Consider the following 1,980-nt stretch of genomic DNA (forward strand, 5'->3'; position numbering starts at 1 on the left):
ACATGCTGCATTAATGTCCCATACACAGAACTTGCTCATGTTCAGAATGTTTTTCTTATCTTCTAAATCTGTTTATTTTGCACATAGTTTGAACTTAAGTAATTATATTTTTGCAATATAATGATTCCCCCCAATAGTTGCCATATTAGAGGAAATGAAATTGAAGTGCCTTCAGGCTAGTGTATGGTTTTATATCAATTACCCTCACCGAACTGTCTTTTATAAATCATTAATGAATATTCTTTTTCGTTTACACATTTAATTTCAGAGACCAAGAATATGGAAACTAAAAATGCAACAGAGCTGGAAGAGTTTTTTCTCACAGGACTCACATATCAACCAGAGTGGCAGATTCCCTTGTTCCTGGTGTTCTTGGTTATATATCTCATCACCATTGTGGGGAACCTTGGTCTGATTGCCCTCATCTGCAATGACCCTCACCTTCACATCCCCATGTACTTATTTCTTGGGAATCTGGCATTTGTGGATGCTTGGTTATCATCCACAATATCCCCCAAGATGCTGGCAAACTTCTTTTCTGAGAGCAAGATGATCTCTCTCTCTGAATGCATGATACAATTTTTCTCCTTTGCAATCAGTGCAACCACAGAATGTTTTCTGCTGGCAACAATGGCATATGATCGGTATGTGGCCATATGCAAACCGTTACTTTATCCAGTGATTATGTCCCATATGCTGTGCATCCAGCTCATAGTTTTGTCATTTTTAGGTGGCCTTCTTCATGCCATAATTCATGCTTCTTTTTTATTTAGATTAACTTTCTGCAATTCCATCATAGTACATCACTTTTACTGTGACATTATACCGTTACTTAAGATTTCGTGTACTGATCCTTCTATTAATTATCTGATGCTATTTATTTTCTCTGGATCAATACAAGTATTTACCATTTTAACTGTTCTTGTGTCTTACACACTTGTTCTCTTTACAGTCTTAAAAAAGAAGTCTCTACAAGGTATAAGGAAAGCCTTTTCCACCTGTGGAGCCCACCTCTTATCTGTCTCTCTGTACTATGGCCCCCTTCTCTTCATGTATGTGCGCCCTGGATCTGCAGAGGCAGATGATCAAGATATGATGGGTTCTGTATTCTACACTGTCATAATTCCTTTCTTAAATCCAATTATATACAGCCTGAGAAATAAGAAAGTCATAGATTCACTGAGAAAAATATTAAAGAGAAATGTTTAGATCTCATACTAATATCTATTCTCCTTTCATTAAAATGAGAAAATTCTGTGGACTAATGTTGCTATGTGTTGAGTAATATAAGTCATTTTTTTTGCAGTTATAATTACCTTAGTCTTCAATGACTAGGAGGAAGAACCTAATAATCTCATAAAAGAATTTGTGTATATTTTTCAAACCACAATAATTTTATTATTAAAAAATTTTTAAAAAATTATTTGATATATTTATTTGACAGAGAAAGAGAAAGAGACAGCGAGAGAGCAAATCCAAGCAAGCAGGGTGGGAGAGGGAGAAGCAGGCTTTCCGCTGAGCAGGGACCTCCCCCCCGCACCTACCTAATGTGGGGATCAATCCCAGGACCCACAGATCATGACCTGAGCCGAAGGCAGAAGCTTAATGACTGAGACACCCAGGGACCCACATACAAGGAATTTTAATCAAGTGTTCATATCATACTTAAATAAAACAAAACAAAAATGAAAACATTTCACAGACTTGTCTGTTCCTTGGTGTGATTTATAAATGCATTAAGTACTAAAATAGTATAGTGCCTCTGAACAGAACTTGATTTTGATGTCTTTGATACTTATGCAGCTATATAGCCAAGACCCATGTTCCATTTAACTGGACAGTAGAGGCAGACTTGTATTTGAGTGAACAGAGGAAAACCCCAAGAGTTCTGGTAGCCATCAAGGTTTTCTTTCTACTTTATTTAGGGCATGGTGAATTTTACCTCTCGTGTGGCTTCAACTCTGATAATCATGGAGAGAA

General features: G+C 36.8%; 1 protein-coding gene across 1 annotated transcript; it reads left to right on the forward strand.

Moving 5' to 3' along the window:
- Positions 1-276: 276 nt before the first annotated feature.
- On the forward strand, positions 277-1,209 carry LOC125109223 (olfactory receptor 5H2-like). Its single transcript, XM_047746049.1, has one exon. It carries the CDS (start codon positions 280-282, stop codon positions 1,207-1,209), a length of 930 nt encoding a protein of 309 aa, XP_047602005.1. The 5' UTR covers positions 277-279.
- Positions 1,210-1,980: the final 771 nt, after the last annotated feature.

The sequence above is a fragment of the Lutra lutra genome, chromosome 1, assembly GCF_902655055.1.
Source record: "Lutra lutra chromosome 1, mLutLut1.2, whole genome shotgun sequence".
Classification (NCBI taxonomy): Eukaryota; Metazoa; Chordata; class Mammalia; order Carnivora; family Mustelidae; genus Lutra; species Lutra lutra.

Coding starts and splice junctions, on each gene's coding strand:
- LOC125109223 (XM_047746049.1), top strand. CDS start 280: ATGGAAACTAAAAATGCAACAGAGCTGGAAGAGTTTTTTCTCACAGGA.